We start from the raw sequence: 18435 nt of genomic DNA, 5'->3' as shown, positions 1-18435 counted from the left end.
ATGAGAGAGTAGAGAGTGAGAGAGAATCACAGGCGGAGGTATCGAACTCGAAATTTACACACAGATTATCATTAACAACAATGATAACATTACGGTTGAGAGAACACACTGTGAGTGCATTCTGTGCTTGGAAGGGGAGGAATAAGACAAGTTTTGAAAGGGGAACCGACACAATAGAAAAAGCCGGTTGAAAAGAGCCAAAAACGGAGAAAGAAGAATAGAAACGGCCTTTATTGCATTTTTTAGGGCATTGGAAACTTAATATTTTAGAAAGCAACAAACGAAGTGTTTAAGCTTTGTTCAACATTGAAAAGTTATCGTAATCTTCTACTTAAAGGCGCATGGGCTCATTTGGTTGGGTCTCGCCGGGACAAAAATCAATGAAACCTTAGCAGCAACGCTGGTTTGAAGTTACAGTACTCTTTAAAGGCGCACACCTTTCCGGAGTTAACAAACATTGTCGTGGTGAGACCTGGTACCGTATTTTGACACAAAAAAATCGGTTCAAAAACTTCTTAGAAGTGAAAAAACAGAAAAAGTGATATTGTTTTTCAGCCTGTCGAATTTTATAGTCGTAGATTTTCCCACGACATTTTCTCCCGATATTCTTCAATTTCCGATAATTTATCAGAAGATTATGGGATGCGTGTGAAAATGTATAGATGGTGAATCAAATAACATTTCAAAATACTGATCTATTTGGTTATAAAGGTGCTGTTTGACGTCATAACCGTGGTGAGCCGTGTGTCAAAAAGATGTTGAAATAAGGGGAGGAGCACAAGTACAGTACCCCCTTCGTGTGCCAAAAGAATACAGCTGTTACAAATCAATAAACACAGGAAAAGAAATGAGTCACAACGAGTCTATGGAGTTGACGCGCGTTTCCCCGCAAAAATGGGTGGAGCCTGTTAGGAATGGAATGGGCGGAGAGATGTTTGTGAGGGACTGAAGGAGGGGAGAATACTCTCATTCACTGCGGGAGATTTCGAGTCGATAACGGGAAGAAATAGTTGAATGGATGCAGAAACGCAGATAATTTCAATTTTCCGACTGTAAGAATTTTTCCGACAGTTTCTGTTTCTGAGTCATCAAGAGCGTCGTTTTTTGATTATTGTTTTGCTCTATGATGTCAATTGTTCTAAACGGTTGTTTCTTTATTTAGGCATGTGAAATTAGGTTTCTCAAAATTAAAAATCCCTATTTTTGCCAAGAAATTCTGAAATCTCGTCATTGGAGAATACTACGAGGGGTTCTTGCACTAACTGCTACCACATCTAACTGCAAAAAAAATTATAAAAGTTTTCTAAAATTATTTTAGGTTTTTTTTCAATTTTGAAAAAAAACTCTTGCTTGTAAGATTTTGAGGTATTTTTCCGCAATGAAAGCATGACAACTTGCTAGAAAATCGTAGAAACTCTAACATTGACCTAATTGTGCAAAACAAATTTTAAATTTAAAGAAAAATCAATTTATGTAACGGGAAAACGCAACAAATCGGAAAAACTGAACATTTTTTTTTGAAAAATAGGAAATCAGAGTAGATAAATATTTGAAAATAGTTTTTTTTTTCTAGAAACCGTATAAAAATACCACAGAATTTGATCGAAAAACAGAGAAAATCGAAAAACAAAATAAAACAACCTGTGTGCTACTGTCAATTACCTTAAAGGGACACACTCCTTTCGGGGTGCGGGTCTTGAAGCGCTAGAAATATCTTACTGTAGAATAAAATTCATTTTTGTTTTTTGTTGTTGCATGGATTTACAGCTCAGTTTTGCTATACAAAATTTTTACTTAAAAAAATCAAAATTTAGATTTTCTGTCGGATGACATAAATATTGGGAACTTTTGAAATAAATAAATTCCCAAAAAAAGCTCACCACTACACCTACTCTGAATACTCTCTCGTGCCAATAATTCACTTTTACGTCGCCGATTCCAAGATCATTAGGCGGTGAGCATTCTGAGAGAGCATTCTAGTCGTGGAGACCCTCTTTTCGTCTCCGATTTTTCTGTATTCACTTACACGCAAATTATAACGGGAAGCGGAAAAAAGCGATTCAGAGAGAGACAAACGAGAATGTTATAGATCGACTCTCTGTTGAGAGGGTTCCCGACTAAATCCTATTACCTGTTAAGAACATGATTAGAAGGCGTTGTGAGATGGTGGAAATCGATAAAATAATTTATTGTCTGGTGGTAGTTATCAGAAAACACTACATAAAAACATGGAATGACAGAATCTAGAGCAATTAGATTTTTGAGAGGTGAAAGGCAATAAATATCACACACGAATATTCAACAAGTACATAAAAATACAAATAATAAATTGATCACTGATTCTTCTTTTCTTCTTCTTCAGTAGTAGCCGTATCCTGGGATGTCTCATCTTCACTAGTAGATGTTTCATCCGGTTTCGTGTCGTTTTTCTTTTTCATATTAGAAATCTCAAGCGGGAACCATCCTTTGTTCCGTGGATCCGACTCTCGGAATCCATATACCCAGCCAGCAATTCCACGTGTTGCCACGATTGTTTCACCAGCCGAAACTTTGAGACATTTTCCATCGATAATCGGTTGTTTCATCCAAACTTTGCAGCCGAATTTACGAGATGCGCAGCAGGTCCCAGCAAAATCTTCGCTGATGGTGATTATACGCGAACGACCACGCTTCGATTGTTTCTGGAGCAGTTGATCGATCTGAATATAAACATTTTTAACGGATTTTATTGTAATTCAATTTTTAAATGAAAAACTTCAATGTTTTCATTCTAAAAAAATAATTTAATGAGCTTGAACTTACTGTAAACGTAAACTGCGTGCATCCGTTCACAACTGGCCACCATGTTCCATTTCCTCTTGTCCTCCCGTCAAAAATTCCAATAAAAACTTCACGAAGATTTCTCTTCCAACCAAGATCATATGGATACGTCCATTCACCCAGACTCTTGATCCATTCAATTTCTTCTTCATCGTCACCTTCATGGACTTTACGCATGTTCAGAGACTTTCCATCTGAAAACACAGTAGGTATTTTTAAAAAAATTGTCAGAAGCAGCTCACGAATATAGTCTTCAATTCCATTTCTGTTTCGAATCACATATCGTAGTTGAGTTATGAATAGAAAAGTGAGAGCCAGAGCAACAGCAATGGCCATTGCGATTGCAAATACGAGAGCAATGAAGGAAATTGGTGTAAGAAGGATTATAGGCTCCGTTCCATCGCCATATTTCTGATACCATCCAGCAAAGATTGCGTGATAGAGTGCTGAACCATCAATGATAGTCGAGTGAATACATCCAACAACTGAGAAGAACAGGAAACGAAGGAAATATTGATGGTTTCGGTGACCGACACAATTGTTGATCCAAGCTGAAATATAATATAATTTGTAGATTTTTGCAAAATCATAAAAATTTAAAAAATTGTATTATTTTATTCCAGCTATATTCGGTAAATATATTGAGAATCTTTACTGTCTGTTCGAGCAAAAAACCCGACGATACTCTATCTATTATTTATTGAAGAAGCTCGGCCTAATCTAGAAACTTACGACAATGATGATCCATTTTCATACAACAACGATCACATTTTGAGCAATGGTGAGATCTTGGAACTTTGAATCCGTTGCACGGAACACAAAATTGAAGTTTCTTCTCGTCGGCTGCATTCTCTGGTCTCCAGCCACGTGGCACATATCCTGGACCGAAGAATGAAGCGTTGAAGAGATTTCCTATTGTTAAATAATTCCACAATAAAAATGTTAGTGTATTGAAAAGTCCCATGTATGAAGTAACAGGCATCCACTGAAGAGCAAAAAATGTTGTTACTGCTCCAATCTGAATCAAATATTATTTTATAATGATCAAAATTATATAAAAAATACCATGGTTATTGTGGAGAATGCAAAAATGGTTCCAAAATGGAACATTCGTCTAAATACAGGCTTATCTCCAATTTCTGCAATTGGAGCAGGCCAATCCGGAGTCTCCACCACCTCACCCGTCATCTGAATTGATTAAATTTCAATAATAAAATATTTAAAATTAAATCAAATTTCGAACATAATTGTGGCGACCTGGGTGAATCCACATAACTGACAACGATATTCTTCCATCGAAAATCGACTTCATACTTGATCCAATAAGAAATTATTGACGCTCAGTTTATTATTTTATCGAATTTTTAAAATGTGGACAAAAAGATCACGAGAAAGGAAAGTAGTAGAACGATAAATATAAAAATTGGTGATTGTGTAAAATATTCCGAGTTATTAATGTGATAGAACAACAGAAGGATCAGAGATTATAGCAGATATCAAGAATGTTCAAAAAGTGATTTATAGTTTAAAAAAAAAGTGCTCAGGCATTTCGCTTCGCCATGTAGGCTTCGAGCTCCGCGTCGAGTTCAGCTTCGGTCTTCTTTGGTTTTGCATCACGAGCTCCACCACGGCCTCCCTTGCGGAATCCACCTCGACCAGCTCCGCCTCTCTTGATGTCACCGGCGTGCACTCCGTCGCGGAGGAAATCTTCTGGTTCTGAAAATAAAGATTATTCTGGTGAACACAATTTAATCATTAAAACGTACTGCCATTGTTTCTGCGAGGACCCGATTGGAATCCACGAGATGATCTTCCCGGTGAACTACGAGATCTGTTTCCAAAATCGACTCTCCCAGCCATGTTGCTCGAATCAATGACGGCGAATTTCATGATCTGAAATATTCATGTTCCATTTTGTGTCACCTGAGATCAGGATTTGGGTAACGGAGAAATCTTGAATAACCAAGTCTCGAGCCAATCAATTAATGCGTGTCGACAGCAACGGCTTTCCCCTCACAATCCATCTCACGACACGGGTCAAAACTAATTTCAACGAGCTTCATCGAATGAACGGCCACACTCAACAAAAAAACCTCAACACAGGTTTATTAAGTCTCTTTTTGAAAGGAAACAACGAGATTCTGATTGCCTGGGTCTGTTGTTGCGTACAGTAGATTTCTGTGAACTGGTAGAAGAAGAACAGAACGCATTCAGGAGCGTCCGCTGGAGCACACACTTTAATCAGGATTCAGCCCCAATTGATTGTTTCAAAGTCTTTGTTATCGATTTGTTGTATCCCAATGCAATACCTTTCCATCTAGAGCGACACCGCTAAACTTCTGAACAAGTCTCTCAGCATCACGTTTGGTGAGCGAAATGTCACCAGTACCCAATGAATCACCTGAAAATAAATTGGTTCAATACGGTTGCATATATTATCAAGCTTACCATGCTCGTTGAAGTTGACCGAAACTGAGCTGAGTCTGTAGTCGCCGAAGAGTTCCTCCAAATCGCTTGAAATGACTGTTGGGGCAAGATTAGAGATATTTACTCTAATAACCTTGCTATCTATAATCAAAATGAGTAGAAAATAAGATACATATTGATTTGAAACCCACCATTTCCTCTGCTTGAAATTCCATGATTCTGAACCGCGTCCAAGTCTTTCCATCCACCACTTCCGCCGGAGCGGCGTGGAAGTCCAGTGGGTCTCGTATTTCCTCGTCGAGCTCCTCCGAAGGATTTCTTTTGAATGCTTCCAGTTGTCTTTCTGGTTTTAGAGATGATGTCCTCAAGAGACAAATCGACATTGGTAGCCTTAACCATTTTTCGAAGATTGTTGGAGTTGAAACTGAAACGTTTTTCAATTGAATTAGAACGACAACATTTGGTTTAAGATCAAAAGTAAGTTCACGGGAAAAAACAAAGAAAAAAATTATAATTATTCGGAAGAGCAAATGTAGCGGAGACCAAAGTGGAATGAGAAATAATGAATGAAAAGATAGGAATGAGCAAATGAGGAAACTGAGAAAAACGCTGCGTTTGGTGACCGCGACGCGTACGCAACGCGGTCAACAGCATACGTTACCTCTTATTTGAATAAAATTCTCAACACATTTTTTTGCAGAGAATTAGGGAAACAAACAAATTGACAGCTTAAAATCAGTGTAGAGAAATTTTAACGTTTTTCAAATAATAATTCAAAGTAAGAAAAAGGATGGAAACAAGTATTTAAAACTAACGACACAACGAGTGGCTCATACAAAAAGTTTATTACTTCTTAAGGCCAATTGGCAACGAAAAATCATTCTTGAAAATTATTTTGAGACCAGTGATGTATATCTAGCAAAGTAACTAAATAGGATACAGTATTCATCGACGCAGAATTAACCGTATAAAATTCATCGCATCATCTTCTTCTTCTTGATCATCGTTGTCAAACTCTGGAACATGATCCCAATTTTCCTCTGTATCGCCTTCTTGTAATTCGTTTTGAAACGTAATTCCTTCTCGTTGAATTCCGAAAAAGCGTCGTGGTTCACGAGTCATGCTGATATATTCCCATCCAAGGTGTTCATGACATCTGGAGCACTGAATGATAATCCATGCGTACCTGAAAATCTGACTAATTTAATGATAAAGAGGTATTTGAATAAGCTGACTCTGGAAACCATGTGAATTCATATGATGGTGGTGTAGCTCGATCATAGTTTCGTATTTCTGACAGTAAGGTAATTTTGTGAACAAATCCGTGAGCATTAACATGAGTCATTGTTTGATCTGGAAGCCTCATGATATGTTCATTGCGGAAAATTGGAATGCGACATCTAGAACATCTCCCGACAAATACTTTGAAATACTTCAGAGCAGCAACTATACGACCGTTCGCTGAATCTTCTTTCAAGAGACTGTACTCAGTTAGCCGATTAGAGAAAATATGCTTTGCAGCAAAATAGCTGAAGTATGTGAGGCCACGATCTTTAGCTTGTCTCACAGTGTCATCTCCAAGCATTCCTGAAAGTAGTCCCACGCATTCATTCACAGCACTTTCTGTAACATCTCGAATAGCATTGAATGGATATCCATTGATTCGGGTTGCAATTGAACGTTTTTCGTGAGCAGGTAAATGTATTGCATATTTCGGAATAAATGATGGAAGTAACGATGGAAGTTCGACGTCTGGTAGCAATTGTACTTCTGCTTCACCACGCCCTCTGAATTTGAAAGAAATTAGAAGGAAATTATGTTTCGTAAAACTTACAAATTATACTTCAAAACTTTACATCTGTAGACGCCCATCAACTCCATACTCAGAGCGTTAGAATTTGCTTGAACAACTCTAGAAAGTGTAGCAATATATGGGAGTGATGTGCATTCTGGAATATCCAATGGAAACAGTACAACAAATCCATTAGCTCGAGCACTCGATACAAGTCTTTCATAGATTTCTCGTTCATCATCGTGGAATTTCATCGGGAGTTGTTGCCCTGTAAACTAATATGAAATCGGGAGGTTTTTCTTTTTAAATGTAACTCACCAGGAAAACAAACAGCACTGACTCCACAAATCGGAAACCAATTTGTTCCATAATCTGTGAGTCTGGCTTCATTTTCATAATTTTCTCTATTTTCATTGTCTTGAAGAGCATAATCGAATCTGTGAGTCACGTCAACATTCAGTCCTTCCATGGCTTGTGGCTCCGCATCTTCTGCGTCATAAAAATCTTCTGATTCTGATTCATCTTCGTCTTGAATAAGTTCCATTTCTTCTTCGCTCATTTTAAAAACAAAATTAAATAGGATAAAAACAGGATTGTTTTTTTTTGACAAAAAAAAAACAATGCAGGTGCGCTCTGTTGCTACATGCTAGACAGTGGAGAGTGCGAGACAATCGTTGTTTGCTATATTTCTAGCAGGCGCGAATTTCTGCGAAAAATCAGTTTTCTTCAAATTTCTCAATGATTTTTCTTTCCAGGTAACTGAATCACTCACTATTTCTACTCGAAAGCCTTCTTCATGCCGATCAGTTACTGTGTTTCGGCAAAGAAGGCATCCGTTGTCGTAGAATCTGTTGTCGGAAACTTCACAGGTGTGTTCTAACTTTCAAAACCCTATTTTTTCTTTAAGTTTTATTCTTTCAGGACACGAAAATGTTAACTTGATTGTGGCTCGTGGAAATCGCATTGATGTTCAACTAGTTTCACCGGAAGGACTCAAAAATGTCTGCGAGATCCCAATCTACGGCCAAGTGTTGACAATTGCACTTGTAAAATGTAAACGCGATGTAGGTTTTTTTTGCAATATATTGACATTTTTCTTCGAGTTTCAACAATTTTAATTCAATTTTTAGGATTTAAAAATTATTTTCATTTAAACAGTGGGCGGAGAAATCTGTGATTGGTGGAAGCCACATAAAAGTGTAAACAAGGCTTGTTTACAACAATTCCACCAATCAGTGAAGTCTCCAATGAAAATTCAAAAATTATTTTAAAAGTTAAAATAAAATCAATTAATTTGATGTAACTATCTCATAGTCAATCGAATTTCATGATTTTAAACAAAAACCAGGTACGAATTGAAAATCATTGTCAAAATAACCGTTCTTGATTTATTAAAGAGATTCAGTATACCTTTTTCAGGTATAAAAAGCAATTTTAAGCAATTCAAATAGGCTATTAATATGCTAATTTTCTCCACTGATTTGAAAAATAAACAGTTAAACCTATTTTTTTTTAATATTCAGAAGCGTCATTCATTGATTGTTGTCACCGAAAAATGGCACATGGCAATTTTGGCGTATCGCGACGGAAAAGTTGTGACTCGTGCTGCTGGATGTATTGCTGATCCGACTGGAAGAGCGACTGACAATTTATTCAGTCTAACGATTCATCGAAACGGACTCATCGCTATTCGAGCTTTCGAGGGTAGTGTCAAAATGATTCAATGGGAATCTGGTACTGATCTACGTCATTTCAATGTTAGATTTGATTATCCAAATGTCTCAGACTTCAAGTTTGTTGACACTGGAGAAGGTGAGCATGATCTTTGGATGCAAATCTGAAAACTCTTGTCTTAGATGATGTATACCGAGTTGCCTTCATCTATGACGACGATCACGGAAAACATCTTCAATTTTCCGATCTTAACATGCATGACAAGGAATTCCGTACCTATTCCAGACAAGCCAGTATTGCTGCTGATTCTTCGGTTTTAATTCCAGTTCCTCATGCTATTGGAGGTGTTATAGTTCTCGGATCGAACTCTGTCCTATACAAGCCGTATGTTTATTTTTAAAAGGTTTTTGTCAGAAATGACGGAAAACAGTCAATGTACCGAAGATATAATTTTAAAAAAAGTAGTTTTCTAAAAATTATATATTTTTCTAGTGACAAAATGAAGAAAGAGCTAAATTATTTTTGAACTCACGTCCAAAATTGCAAGAAAAACTCCATAACCCATAAAAATTCGCGGAAAATCTGAAAATAATTTAAAAGCAATAATTTAAGATTATTTTAACCAAAAAAAGTGACAACGGATGTTTCTAATCATAAAGCAAAGGAAAAACGAAAAAAAAAACCAAGTTATATAGCCGGAAGATGAAGAAATAATTCAGCCCTTTTTGTTGCTCTTTTGCAAAATTTAAAAAAATCATATAAAAATTTTTTTCTGTTATATTCTGAATATTGCGACTGTGTTCTGTTATTTTGGGCAAAAAACCACCACAAATTCTACTTCAGTTTCTAATAAAAAATCTCCGTAATTTTCAGAAACGACAACCTCGGAGAAGTAGTTCCATACACTTGCTCTTTGCTCGAGAACACAACATTCACATGCCACGGAATCGTTGATGCTTCTGGTGAAAGATTTCTTCTTTCCGATACAGATGGACGTCTTCTAATGCTACTGTTGAATGTAACTGAAAGTCAATCAGGATACACAGTTAAAGAAATGCGTATCGATTATCTTGGAGAAACTTCAATTGCTGATTCCATCAATTATATTGACAATGGAGTAGTCTTTGTTGGTTCTCGACTCGGAGATTCACAGCTTATCAGGCTTATGACTGAACCGAATGGAGGAAGTTATTCTGTGGTTAGTTCTATTGTCTACTTTGTTATTTGAATATAATGTATTTTTTAGATACTTGAAACCTACAGTAACATTGGACCAATTCGTGATATGGTTATGGTAGAGTCTGATGGACAACCACAACTTGTAACCTGTACTGGAGCTGACAAAGACGGATCACTTCGTGTTATTCGTAATGGAATCGGCATCGATGAATTGGCTAGTGTTGATTTGGCTGGAGTCGTCGGCATATTTCCCATTCGTCTAGATTCGAATGCTGACAACTATGTAATTGTTTCACTTTCTGATGAAACCCACGTTCTGCAAATTACGGGAGAAGAGCTTGAAGATGTGAAACTTTTGGAAATCAACACAGATTTGCCAACAATTTTCGCGTCCACTTTGTTTGGTCCAAACGATTCTGGAATCATTCTTCAAGCAACGGAAAAGCAGATTCGACTTATGTCTTCTTCGGGACTTTCCAAATTTTGGGAACCAACAAACGGTGAAATTATTTCGAAAGTTTCTGTGAATGCAGCCAACGGACAAATTGTTCTCGCAGCTAGAGATACAGTATACCTTCTCACTTGTATTGTTGATGAAATGGGTGCTCTCGACATTCAATTGACTGCTGAAAAGAAGTTTGAAAACGAAATTGCATGTTTGGACCTTTCGAATGAAGGAGACGATCCTAACAATAAAGCAACCTTCTTGGTTTTAGCATTTTGGAGTACATTTGCGATGGAAGTAATTCAGCTACCTGATCTTATAACTGTAAGTGATAATTGCAAATTTAAAAAATGACCAATTGCACCATGCTTCTCCAGATTAAAAAATTAGCATCAAAATATAGAAAATCGCTTGATTTTTCTAAAAAGTAACATTCATTTCAGCTGAAAAAATTGATAAAGTGCCTGAAAATGCCAAGATAAATCGAGAATTTTCGATAATTGAAAAAAGTCAATTTTCAGGCCAATTTTGAGAATTTGATGATATTGTCCAGCTAAAATAAATGTTATTTTCAAAAAAAAAGTCGTTTTGTGGAAATGCCGAAACAATATAAAGAGAGAAGTTTGAAATCATTTGCTCATCAAGGGTGTCATTTTTCGATTGTTCGATGTTTTTCAGGGAAAATCAAAAAAATTGAAAAACGAAAATTTTCGATTTTCCGGAAAATCAGAAAAAAAATTCGAAAATTAACCGTAAAATATGATTTTCTATCTAATTTTGTTTATATTAATGAGAAAAAAGTATGGTACTTTCATTTAAAAAAAAAGAACAATGACCAAAATAAAAAATTCTGAAAAATCGAAAAAACGAAAAATTTTTGTTTTTCGATTTTCTGAATCATCTCATCACATCTATTTCAACTCATCTAATTTCAGGTGTGCCACACGGATCTTCCAACAAAGATCATTCCTCGTTCGATCATTGCAACATGCATAGAAGAAGTTCATTATCTTCTTGTTGCTTTCGGAGACGGTGCACTTGTTTATTATGTGTTTGATATCAAAACAGGAACACACGGTGAACCAAAAAAGTCAAATGTCGGAACACGACCACCGAGTCTTCATCGTGTACGCAACAAGAATCGACAACACTTGTTCGTCTGTTCTGATCGTCCAGTGATCATCTTCTCGGCCAGCAAAAAGCTTGTCTTCTCCAATGTTAATGTTAAACTCGTCGATACTGTGTGCTCGCTGAGTTCCAGCGCCTATCGGTAAGCGGACAGAAAATATATTCTTGTTTTCGGTTTACGAGTCGAAAAATACACTAAAAAACTTTAAAATACCAGCATAAACACTCAATAATGACTCAAAAAAATCCTAATTTTTTTTGAGTACTACAAAAAAACCAAAAATATTGAAATTTTCGCACCTCTAATGCTCAAAAATATTTTAACAAGAGTTAACTCCAAAGTCCAAAACATATTTTCGAAGCTCCAAAAAATACCACAAATTGAAAAGTCAAAAATAATTTGTTGAAAAATGGGTGATCGAGGAAAAACCCAAAAAGCCAGTGATTTCTCAAAAAAAAAATCAAAAAGTTGTGTTTTCAGAGATTGTTTGGTCATTTCGGATGGAAATTCGATGGTTTTTGGCACAGTTGACGATATTCAGAAGATCCACGTTCGCTCGATTCCAATGGGAGAATCTGTTCTTCGTATTGCATATCAAAAGAGCACAAGTACATATGGAGTCTGCTCGAATCGAACTGAATCGAAGGCTGAACGAGTTTTTGCTTCGAAAAATGCACTTGTCACTTCTCAAAGTCGACCAAAAGGTGTGTCGATTCTCAAAATAGTTTAGATATTAATGAGATTCCAGAGTTTCAGTTTTCGGATTTTTCAAAAATTCTAAAAAGCTGAAAATTTTGGCCATCTTTCCTTTTTTGAGAGGAAAATTGTATGTTCTCTCAGGTTTTTCGCTTCCAAATGAGCAAAATGTGATTTAAAAAATTTTTATTAAATTATTATTCAATTTAAAAAAATCAAAATTTTTTGTTTCGATTTTTTCTGTAAAAAATCGGAAAAATTCGAGGATACTCTTGATTCTGACTTCCTTTTCTATTTCAATAAAAACGCGTTTTCAGTTGCATCCACCCGAGCTGACATGGATGAAAGTCCTCCAAATACCACAAGCAGTTTTATGGTTCTCGATCAAAACACATTTCAAGTACTTCATTCACATGAATTCGGACCATGGGAAACTGCGTTGAGGTTTTGTGTTTTTATATTAAAAATCCTTGTTTTTTCAAATATAAATTTAAAATTATTTCAGTTGCATCTCTGGACAATTCACAAACGACTCGAGCACCTACTACGTTGTTGGAACTGGTCTTATCTATCCAGACGAAACAGAGACGAAGATCGGTAGAATCGTGGTATTTGAAGTTGACGACGTGGAAAGATCGAAACTTCGACGTGTACATGAATTGGTTGTTCGTGGAAGTCCTTTAGCTATTCGAATTCTGAATGGAAAATTGGTTGCTGCAATTAATAGCTCAATTAGACTATTCGAATGGACAACTGATAAGGAACTTCGACTGGAATGCAGTAGCTTCAATCATGTCATTGCACTTGATCTTAAAGTTATGAATGAAGAGGTTGCAGTGGCTGATGTGATGAGATCTGTCTCTCTTCTCTCGTACAGAATGCTGGAAGGAAATTTTGAGGAAGTTGCTAAAGATTGGAATAGTCAATGGATGGTTACTTGCGAGTTCATCACAGCTGAATCAATCCTTGGAGGAGAAGCTCATCTGAATCTGTTCACTGTAGAAGTTGATAAAACCCGTCCGATTACTGATGATGGTCGATATGTGTTGGAACCAACTGGATATTGGTATCTCGGAGAGCTTCCAAAAGTCATGACAAGATCGACTCTTGTCATTCAACCAGAAGATAGTATTATCCAGTACAGTCAACCAATCATGTTTGGAACAAATCAGGGAACAATTGGAATGATTGTGCAGATTGATGACAAATGGAAAAAGTTTTTGATTGCAATTGAAAAGGCTATCGCAGATTCCGTTAAAAACTGCATGCACATTGAACATTCCAGTTACAGAACTTTTGTGTTCCAGAAAAGAGCGGAACCGGTGAGTTTTTATCAATTACGAGAAGATTTTTTCAAAATATTAATTTTTCAGCCATCCGGATTCGTCGATGGAGATCTCGTTGAATCGATTCTCGACATGGATCGTTCTGTTGCAATGGATATCTTGAGTAAAGTATCTGACAAAGGATGGGATCCAAGTACGATTTTTTATTTAAATAAAAATAATTCAAATTGTAAAAATGATAATTTCAGGTCTGCCAAGAGATCCAGTTGAAATTCTCAAAGTCATCGAGGATTTGGCGAGAATGCACTGATTATCGTCTCGACTATCATTCCAATTACTGTACCATGATTCTCGGTTATCAAAATCTCGAGTGATGATCATTAACTCGATTTGTAATATTAATTCAAATTTGATTTGGATTCCTTTTTTCGTTTTTTTTATAAGTTGTTATGATTTTTTTACGCTAGCTTAAATCTTTGTGTCTGACTTTGAATAAATTGAGTAAGTTTTTCGGATTTTTTGGAAACAGGTTGAACAAAAGAATTTCAGTAAAGTTTGAAATCCTAGTAAATTGGTTTTGTTGTTGTTTTTGTTCTACCTTTTCCCCCCAAATTGTTTTTTTCTTCTTTCTTTTCCTCTTTCTTTTCTTTTTTCTAACCCTCTATCTCGTTTTGTGTCTATCGAAATAAAACCTAATTTGTGATTCAAATGTTCAATTTGTCTTTCCACTATCTGCTCCTTTCATCCTTTTCTCTTTCCAAATATCTCGTCACTGCGTCTCTTCGTCTCCCATGCTCTTTTCACAAAGATTGGCAAAAAAAACAAAGCACGTGTCGTCACATTTCATCCAATTTCTTCTACTTTTTGTGCTTTCCAGGATGTCGAATCGTTTGTCGTTTTTTTCTTGTTCGTGGCCGAAGTATTCAGTTAAACTTGAGAAGGAGCTAAATTGAGTGGAAATCAAATAAATCTCAATTCTAGGCTTCCTGCTCAACTCGTTGGGATAACAATTTAATACTGAACGGACATTTTCCAAATACCCCTACTTGTATCTAGCATCGTTTGCAGATTTCCAGTTTAAATAGTTTTTATAGCCGATTCTGAAATTTTTCGGGGCAAGTATACGGTACCAGGTCTCGAAACGACAAGTTTTTATGAAAGGCGCCTTTAAAAAATTACTGTAATTCAAAACTTTGTTGCTGTGGAGTTTTCGTCGATTTTTCTTTTTTTATCGGTTTTATCAGTAAAAAAATGCATTGATTGAAAATATAAAACAATGAAAAATCGATGAAAATTCCGCAGCGACAAAAGTTTGAAGTTACAGTACTCTTTAAAGGCGCACACCTTTTTTGCAATTAATAAAATATGTATCGTGTCGAGACCGGGTACCGTAAAATTTTTTTTTTACAAGTGAAATTCGAGTGAAAAGTTTAAAAAAAAACTATTAGTTAAAATGTTGAAGACACAAAGTTTTATAACTTGTAAACTAGAGTTTGAGGTTGCTAGTTTTTACTTACAAAAGCTCAAATTTTATGTGTAAAAATTATAGAAAAATGTGGCTCTCTCAAAATAAAACACATGGTGCAACACATAGTATTACTTATTCGATGAAATTGTTCACCTTTTCTTGCGCCCATGGGTCTTGACAGCAATTTGTGCATTTAGTTTACTTGAACGGTCTTGTGGGAGCAGCCACGGGTTACTGTGATTCGTAGTCCTCGTGGCGAAACCCATGTGTGTAATATATACTGAAAATTACAATTTTAAACGTCTATGAAATAAAGTTTGGAGTAATAACTTTTGAAGGATTGACAATTTATTACCAATATTCTCGTACGAACCTAATTTTTGACAAAATCCTCACAAGTGACAGTCTACGTAAAGTATAAAATTTCCAAATTTGTTTTTTTTTCAACATTTTCTATTTATTTCCAGTTCTCTTTTCGCTCCCAGCACATCTTCTCAATAAACCATTCTGCTCGATGTTTCATGTGTTTTTTGACCTCCCCCTTCTCTTTTCTCAATGACACTGTTTTTGTTATTCTCGACTTTTCCTTCCTATTACTATTACTGATGAATTTTCTTTCTCATGGCTCTTGGTTGAAATGTGTTAGTTTCGGCACCAAGAATGTTCACATTCATCCATCAAATACATGTCTCGAGATATCTTGAAAGCAGAGCCACAAAGTGAAAAAATAACGTTTTGATGAGGTCATGAGAGAGAGACAGAAATGCCACAAGCTTTTTCTTGTGAAGCATGAGCCAAAGAGGCTCTTCTCATTTCATCTTCTCATCATTTTCTTTCTTCTTTATCTATGTTTCTTCTGTGTTTTTTCCTTCCTTTTTGTCTTTTTCTTTTCTGATTGCGACAAATCGACCAACTGTTGTTGCCAAACTGGCTTCACACACGGGCGCCACAAAAGTTCTTGCTCCTCATCTCAACTTTTTACTCTCAAGCTCCGGTGGTGGCTCCTAAGGGGTTTCTCTTGTTTCAGATGCACTTTTTTTTTGCAATGTTGTGTTTTTTTGGTCTCAAATTGAATGCGAGGAGGAGCCCGCCTAGGATTTTGAGATATTTGTAAGAGATAGGTTTATGTGGGAGGCCATTTCACTTTCATGAGAATGAACTGATACTTGAATGTGTGTCTTGATTTTGGTTTATTTCTAGGGTATTCTAAGAATAGAATATGTCAAAAACAGACATAATAAGGATGTTTATTTTACAATTTTAACGTTTTTTTGTTATTGTGAATTTCAATTGACTTTTGATCTGGAGTTTAAATAAAAATCAAATCTACTCTAATTTCAGCCGATAACTGTTTACATTTACCATGTCAGTGAAATATATGTAGAAAAAAGTTGCGACTTCAAATTTGAACAAAAACCCGTTGAAATAATGCAATTTAAACCATTTTTTGGGCGGAGCCTATTTGTCTATTTTTCGATTTTTTTTCTATTTCCGCTTCATATCTTGCACTTATTCTAGATCTTTCCTAAGGTTCAGATCAGGTGTGTGCGGCAAATCTCAAAATTTACCGAGCTCGGCAAATCCGGCAAATTTGCCGCACACCTCTGGTCCAGACCCTATTATATCAAATTGAAACATTTTTTGAAGGTCGGAGTTATTTAAGTTTTTTTTTTCATTCAAAAATATTTTGCACTTGTCGTAATTCTTTCGCCAAAACGAAAAAATCTCCAATTTGTTCATAAAAACCTGAAAAAACAAACAATTTATAGGAAAAGAGAAGAAAAAACCGTTCAGAAATAAAAAAAACATATGTACCATACAATAGAATAGCTTCCAAACCATATGCCAATTTCGAGCAACTTCTACAGTAACCCATGTCTTCCCATCTCTCATAAAATCCTTTAAAATATACGAAATTGATGTTCTCATTTTAGCGTGGGCTTTACAAATTGCCTAGTTTTTCAAACTGAAAATAGACAAATGAGGTTGAGATTTAAGAAAATGCGCTTTCAAAATGGATTTCTACCAATCTCCATTGAGCGAACATTTTGTGTTTATTGTGCATAAAATCTTGAATTGAGAAGCATTATTTCGGAAACTCTGAGCATTAAAAAAAAGTGTTTACAATTTTTCTGAAACTGCTAGAATAGTAGTTTGATACAATATTTTTTCGATACTAAAACGCAAAAATTAAATACCGTAATTTCCTAATTAACACTTGAATACCTTCCATCTCGAATGTTTTTAAACATATGAAACAGATAAAGTATGAAATTCAAATTTTTATAAAAAGTTTATTTCCGCCAATTTATAAAACCTTCTCATCTCTCCATATTTTTTGCACTTTTTTTTCACAAAAATGATGTTTGTTTGATCTGATTAGCTGATCGATTCGCTGATCATTTTACAAAAAGTTCGTCATATTTCATTTTCAAAGTTCATGTTTCAAAACTCTCCAAAATAAAATTTGCAGAGTTACCCCGATCTCCAGTTCCAATTTCATACATCACATTCCGACGATTAAAACATCCGAATATTTCAAAATGTCGGAAGAAAAGATTGAAGTAAAGGAGACAGATATGGAAGATCCACAACGAGATATGGTGATTTCTGTTGTCCGGGAGGCTCAGAGGCTGTACAATATTGATAAAGATGTGGCTGCTTTTGTGAAGGAAGAGCTTGACAAGAAGTTCGGCGCCACGTGGCATGTCATCTGTGGAAAGTGTTTCGGGAGTCGTGTTAGTTATGAAATGGGACATTTTATTCTTCTCAAGTGCAATAAGGTAAGAGGGAATCAGTTTTATAAATGTTGTGCTTAACAGAAAAATAATCAAATATAGTTACATGTGGGCAAGTAAACAAGTAGTGGGCAAGTAACCTGCCTAAGCTTCAAAGATACCTACTGGTCATACCTATAACTAAAAAACGTATACCATTTTGGCAAAATGTTTCTAGAATTCTATCCATGTCGCTCGTTATAAGTTCACTTTCCAAACTGCTCTTCTTACAATTAGGAGTAAGATTGTTTGCTTATAGGCAAGCACTCTTGCTCCTAACCTTTGCCGCCTAAGGTATACCTTCAAGGCGAGCTATGCCTATCTCGTACCTCCACGTGTATCTACTGCCAAAGTGTATTTGAAATTTTTTAATTTTTCAATTGAAACTTCTACTAATTGATTGATATTGGTAAATTAAGCCTGTACAATCAATAACCAAAGTTCGCGTCAGATAGTAGGTAGGTATGTAGGCAGGCACGTAATAACACACGTCCCTTACTATAATGAGCCTGCTACTTCAAATATACTCCAAATTTCAGGTGAATGTGATGATCTACAAGTGCGGATATTAAAAGGAATTCATCAAATTGTAAATATTCAAAGGAGCTTTGATTTCATTAAATTGCATTTCATCTTGTTATAAGTATTGGCTTATCAAATAAAATATATGAAATTGGAAAAATATTTTTTTATTCACTGTTACTAAATAGTTTTTAATCAACCTGTACCTTCACTTTTCTGA

General features: G+C 35.8%; 5 protein-coding genes and 5 non-coding genes across 12 annotated transcripts; 5 read left to right on the top strand and 5 right to left on the bottom strand.

The window, feature by feature from the left end:
• Positions 1 to 1902: 1902 nt before the first annotated feature.
• Positions 1903 to 2199, top strand: B0001.10. Its single transcript, NR_056763.1, has one exon. It is a non-coding gene; the product is annotated as an Unclassified non-coding RNA B0001.10 (non-coding RNA).
• On the bottom strand, positions 2175 to 4008 carry dhhc-6 (Palmitoyltransferase; the record flags this gene model as incomplete). The annotated part of the gene is made up of 5 exons (NM_069901.9): positions 2175 to 2699; positions 2803 to 3014; positions 3063 to 3371; positions 3553 to 3838; positions 3886 to 4008. The coding sequence occupies 5 exons, from the start codon at positions 4006 to 4008 to the stop codon at positions 2334 to 2336; spliced, it is 1296 nt and encodes a 431-aa protein (NP_502302.2). The 3' UTR covers positions 2175 to 2333.
• Positions 4009 to 4150: 142 nt separating this feature from the next.
• On the bottom strand, positions 4151 to 5678 carry aly-3 (Chromatin target of PRMT1 protein C-terminal domain-containing protein). Of its 2 annotated transcripts, NM_001083228.6 has the most exons (5): positions 5439 to 5678; positions 5269 to 5388; positions 5130 to 5221; positions 4587 to 4713; positions 4151 to 4536 (listed from the first exon to the last, which is right to left on the bottom strand). In NM_001083228.6, exons 1-5 carry the CDS (start codon positions 5644 to 5646, stop codon positions 4361 to 4363), a joined length of 723 nt encoding a protein of 240 aa, NP_001076697.1. In that variant the 5' UTR covers positions 5647 to 5678; the 3' UTR covers positions 4151 to 4360. The 2 variants fall into 2 exon arrangements, 1 of the variants encoding a protein (NP_001076697.1); NR_003454.1 differs by having other exon boundaries at positions 4361 to 4536; positions 4587 to 5221; positions 5439 to 5646.
• A 399-nt stretch (positions 5679 to 6077) lies between these two features.
• M18.6 (CULT domain-containing protein) lies at positions 6078 to 7650 on the bottom strand. 2 transcript variants are annotated; one of them, NM_001306995.3, is made up of 4 exons: positions 7358 to 7650; positions 7082 to 7314; positions 6483 to 7034; positions 6078 to 6433 (listed from the first exon to the last, which is right to left on the bottom strand). In NM_001306995.3, the coding sequence occupies exons 1-4, from the start codon at positions 7466 to 7468 to the stop codon at positions 6193 to 6195; spliced, it is 1137 nt and encodes a 378-aa protein (NP_001293924.1). In that variant the 5' UTR covers positions 7469 to 7650; the 3' UTR covers positions 6078 to 6192. The 2 variants fall into 2 exon arrangements, with proteins under 2 accessions (NP_001293924.1, NP_502300.2); NM_069899.4 differs by having other exon boundaries at positions 6079 to 6433; positions 7082 to 7307; positions 7358 to 7605.
• 21ur-13274 lies at positions 6335 to 6355 on the top strand. Its single transcript, NR_056762.1, has one exon.
• Positions 7552 to 7572, bottom strand: 21ur-12373. Its single transcript, NR_056761.1, has one exon.
• A 144-nt stretch (positions 7651 to 7794) lies between the features above and the next one.
• Positions 7795 to 14150, top strand: ddb-1 (DNA damage-binding protein 1). The gene is made up of 12 exons (NM_069898.9): positions 7795 to 7908; positions 7961 to 8103; positions 8563 to 8851; positions 8896 to 9097; positions 9587 to 9911; positions 9960 to 10661; positions 11273 to 11607; positions 11947 to 12170; positions 12480 to 12606; positions 12668 to 13484; positions 13536 to 13641; positions 13697 to 14150. Exons 1-12 carry the CDS (start codon positions 7836 to 7838, stop codon positions 13756 to 13758), a joined length of 3405 nt encoding a protein of 1134 aa, NP_502299.1. The 5' UTR covers positions 7795 to 7835; the 3' UTR covers positions 13759 to 14150.
• Positions 14151 to 14905: 755 nt separating this feature from the next.
• On the bottom strand, positions 14906 to 15197 carry M18.12. The gene has a single exon (NR_147811.1). It is a non-coding gene; the product is annotated as an Unclassified non-coding RNA M18.12 (non-coding RNA).
• Positions 15198 to 15902: 705 nt separating this feature from the next.
• Positions 15903 to 16023, top strand: M18.11. Its single transcript, NR_101966.1, has one exon. It is a non-coding gene; the product is annotated as an Unclassified non-coding RNA M18.11 (non-coding RNA).
• A 1359-nt stretch (positions 16024 to 17382) lies between these two features.
• On the top strand, positions 17383 to 18383 carry dlc-2 (putative dynein light chain 2, cytoplasmic). Its single transcript, NM_069897.6, has 2 exons — positions 17383 to 17699; positions 18233 to 18383. The coding sequence occupies exons 1-2, from the start codon at positions 17460 to 17462 to the stop codon at positions 18263 to 18265; spliced, it is 273 nt and encodes a 90-aa protein (NP_502298.2). The 5' UTR covers positions 17383 to 17459; the 3' UTR covers positions 18266 to 18383.
• Positions 18384 to 18435: the final 52 nt, after the last annotated feature.

This window comes from Caenorhabditis elegans, chromosome IV, assembly GCF_000002985.6.
Source record: "Caenorhabditis elegans chromosome IV".
Classification (NCBI taxonomy): Eukaryota; Metazoa; Nematoda; class Chromadorea; order Rhabditida; family Rhabditidae; genus Caenorhabditis; species Caenorhabditis elegans.
The sequence above is the reverse complement of the archived record's forward strand: the minus strand, read 5'-3'. Positions and strand labels throughout refer to the sequence as shown.

Excerpts from the sequence above, each read along its gene's own strand:
- aly-3 (NM_001083228.6), bottom strand. The coding sequence starts at position 5,646 with ATGGTTAAGGCTACCAATGTCGATTTGTCTCTTGAGGACATCATCTCT. Across the intron at positions 5,222-5,268 it reads GGTCAACTTCAACGAGCATG|GTGATTCATTGGGTACTGGT; the intron begins GTAAGCTTGATA and ends ATTTATTTTCAG. Across the intron at positions 4,714-5,129 it reads GTGTCGCTCTAGATGGAAAG|ATCATGAAATTCGCCGTCAT; the intron begins GTATTGCATTGG and ends TGAATATTTCAG.
- M18.6 (NM_069899.4), bottom strand. The coding sequence starts at position 7,583 with ATGGAACTTATTCAAGACGAAGATGAATCAGAATCAGAAGATTTTTAT. Across the intron at positions 7,308-7,357 it reads CAGTGCTGTTTGTTTTCCTG|GGCAACAACTCCCGATGAAA; the intron begins GTGAGTTACATT and ends ATTAGTTTACAG. Across the intron at positions 6,434-6,482 it reads GAATTCACATGGTTTCCAGA|GTACGCATGGATTATCATTC; the intron begins GTCAGCTTATTC and ends TCAGATTTTCAG.
- ddb-1 (NM_069898.9), top strand. The coding sequence starts at position 7,836 with ATGCCGATCAGTTACTGTGTTTCGGCAAAGAAGGCATCCGTTGTCGTA. Across the intron at positions 7,909-7,960 it reads TGTTGTCGGAAACTTCACAG|GACACGAAAATGTTAACTTG; the intron begins GTGTGTTCTAAC and ends TTATTCTTTCAG. Across the intron at positions 9,098-9,586 it reads AACTCTGTCCTATACAAGCC|AAACGACAACCTCGGAGAAG; the intron begins GTATGTTTATTT and ends CGTAATTTTCAG.
- dlc-2 (NM_069897.6), top strand. The coding sequence starts at position 17,460 with ATGTCGGAAGAAAAGATTGAAGTAAAGGAGACAGATATGGAAGATCCA. Across the intron at positions 17,700-18,232 it reads TTCTTCTCAAGTGCAATAAG|GTGAATGTGATGATCTACAA; the intron begins GTAAGAGGGAAT and ends TCCAAATTTCAG.